At 41.9% G+C, this 2500-nt stretch overlaps 2 protein-coding genes across 2 annotated transcripts in view; both read right to left on the bottom strand.

Annotated features, from left to right (window-relative positions):
• LOC137975726 (tetratricopeptide repeat protein 28-like) overlaps window positions 1-2299 on the bottom strand; it is a 3721-nt gene extending 1422 nt beyond the window's left edge. The window contains exons 1-2 of the mRNA XM_068822894.1: window positions 758-2299; window positions 1-31 (exon numbers count right to left, since the gene is read on the bottom strand). The exon at window positions 1-31 is cut by the window's left edge and continues 1422 nt beyond it. Of these exons, the coding sequence (XP_068678995.1) occupies window position 31; window positions 758-2265 (1509 nt within the window). The 5' untranslated portion in view covers window positions 2266-2299 and the 3' untranslated portion in view covers window positions 1-30. The remainder of the gene's footprint in view (window positions 32-757) is intronic.
• The window catches only part of LOC137976703 (G-protein-signaling modulator 2-like), an 8168-nt gene continuing 7940 nt past the window's right edge, over window positions 2273-2500 (bottom strand). The window contains exons 3-4 of the mRNA XM_068824057.1: window positions 2318-2500; window positions 2273-2282 (exon numbers count right to left, since the gene is read on the bottom strand). The exon at window positions 2318-2500 is cut by the window's right edge and continues 1177 nt beyond it. Coding sequence (XP_068680158.1) covers window positions 2273-2282; window positions 2318-2500 — 193 coding nt within the window. The remainder of the gene's footprint in view (window positions 2283-2317) is intronic.

Raw genomic sequence — 2500 nt, 5'->3', positions numbered from 1 at the left:
AGGTAATCTTCTAGAATCTTCGACATCGATTCTGGAAAAAGAAAAATAAATAAACAAAAACAGCTCCAAATATAGCTGGTTCTTTCGAGCATACACAATGCGCCGATGCGAATGGCTACGTGCAGGACGATGCTGTCTTCGAATTCCTTATAAAAGATGACGTTAAGAGATCTATGGGAGAACGGAAACACCGAAAGAGACATCACGAGGAGATAAAATGAGCCATCTTCACCAGTTAACAAAAAGCCAGAAAAGGCTGAACGAGACCAGTTTTTCCACCAATGTGAAGTGTATCCTTTAAATATGCTACTGTGCATGCATGTGGAAATTACATTTGTGACAAAAGTGTGTTAGAGGAAACTTTGAATTGTTTACACTACGAAGCTACAATCATAGAAAAAAAACTGTTTGGTAGGTTAGCACTTTTGACGTCTTCATTGCTTCTCTCCCCTCTCCCCTCATTCAATAATGTGCAAAAGTGAATGGTTTGAGTGGGAAATTGTTGAGTTACCTTCCAACATTGAATAGGGGCGAGGGGTCTATATAAGAGAAGGTGAAACTATTTATTTTGCGCTTTAACAGAAGCGGGCTGAAGTACATACAGCTCTGGAGCGAACCATTTACATAACCTTCCCAACTACTTTTGTCTACTGTAGCAGCTCGTTATCATGCCATCTTAGGCCTATTTGATTCCTATCGTCAATTTTCCAATTTGAAAGTACTCTTGTTTTCTCAGTTAAACTCGAACTTCACTTACCATTTTTGTTGAAATTCCAGCGTGACATCATCGCCAACCAGCACAAATGGCGCCCAGTGCTTTTTAGCGCAATATTGCTTTGACTCTCGCAAAGATTTCATTGCTTGTTGAAGAGCTGCACTTGCGCTTTTTCCATCTACCAGGTGCTGGTAGAAGCTTCTCATGAACAGCAAAGTTACCTCGTCATCAATTGCCCAGAGTGACACCAAAACAGACCGAGCTCCAGCACACAGGAAAGCCCTTGCAATTCCCACCACCCCCTCAGACTTCACTTCTCCCCGGCCACTGTGACAACAGCTCAGCACAACTAGTCTTGCTCGAAGAGAAATTCTCTGAACATCCGACATTTTCAAAATGAAGTCTTCCTCTGGGATTGGCGATTTCCCTTCGTTATTTGGGGCTAAAGCAATTTCTCCCGTTTTTTTGCTTCCATGTGCTGCAATGTGAACTAAAGCAACTGATTTCATACTTTTCAGCACCTCAGCTTTCGTGGCACTTTTTCCAGTCAGCGGTGTTGTCTGCAGAAGTTCTCCAATCATCTCTACTTCTTGTTTTGCGCACGGAAGCTGTTCCCAAATGGGTTCCCCTTTGTTGTTAGTAACTTCCTTCAACCACGGATCACCTACAAGCAGTGCGCCATTCTTACTGTGGAAGTCTTCATGTGCTCCAACGATCACATTAAAGGCGGTCAACGACGGAATGGTGCGGATCCTGATAGATTCACTCAATGCAGAATATGGAGCCAAGCAAAATGGTCCATCGGGAACAACGAGTAAATCATTTCCTTGGAGCAAGTCTGCAATTGGCCCGAGTAAGACTTCATACAACGGTTGTAAAGAGTTAACAGATGATGAAGCTGATAGAACTCCTTTCTCACTGATAGGTTTTTTGCTGCAAGACAGGTCATTGCGTAGTGTATCCAATGAACGATTCTCGCATTTGACACCATCCCATACGCCGATCTCTTTCAAAAAAGTTTCCATCAACAAATCAGCACTTCCATTTGCGATTTCGTGTTGTCGAAAGCTGATCTTACTGTCTTTTCTTAGCACCCAAAACGTGATCTTGTTCTCGTCAAGTGCCACAAAAACGGCTTGTGAAGGTAAAAGCTCTAATGCAGCTGTGAGAGTTTGATTCGGAACAAGTGCAGAAAATGACTGAAAGTCAATGCCGTATTGATCTTGCAAAATATCCATCAAGGCCTGTGCTCGACCTTTCTCAGCAGCATACAAAGCTTCTTCAATCTCTCCATTCTTCAAAAGTGTCCTCCACAGAGCAGTGTATGACAAGTGATAAGAATCACGAAAAGTTACTTTTAATTCATCTTCTGACTTCAGACTATGCCTTGTTTCATCAAAATGTTTTACACTTGAACGATAACAACTGAGTGCATTAATCAAGGAACCCAGCAATTCATGATCATTACCTTGCGAATACCACGCGATTCCCTCTCTTAGACAGTCCCCAATTTCCTTGAAAATACTAAGACTGTGTTCATGGTAATCCATGGCTTCCTTAAAATAACCTAGATTGCAAAAGGCATTTCCCAGATTTAAATACGCTGATCCCTCCCCAGCCCTATCCCCCACTTCTTTAGCAATACTAAGATGATTTTCGTAGTACTTAATGGCTTGTTTAAAATTACCTAGACTAAAATACGCATTTCCCAGATTTCCATAGCCTGATCCCTCCTCATCCCTACTACCTACTTCTTTAGCAATGCTAAGATCTTTTTTGTAGTAC

This window comes from Montipora foliosa, chromosome 11 (assembly GCF_036669935.1).
Source record: "Montipora foliosa isolate CH-2021 chromosome 11, ASM3666993v2, whole genome shotgun sequence".
NCBI classification, from domain to species: Eukaryota; Metazoa; Cnidaria; class Anthozoa; order Scleractinia; family Acroporidae; genus Montipora; species Montipora foliosa.
Note: the sequence above shows the minus strand (reverse complement) of the source record. Positions and strands in the feature narration are given on the sequence as shown.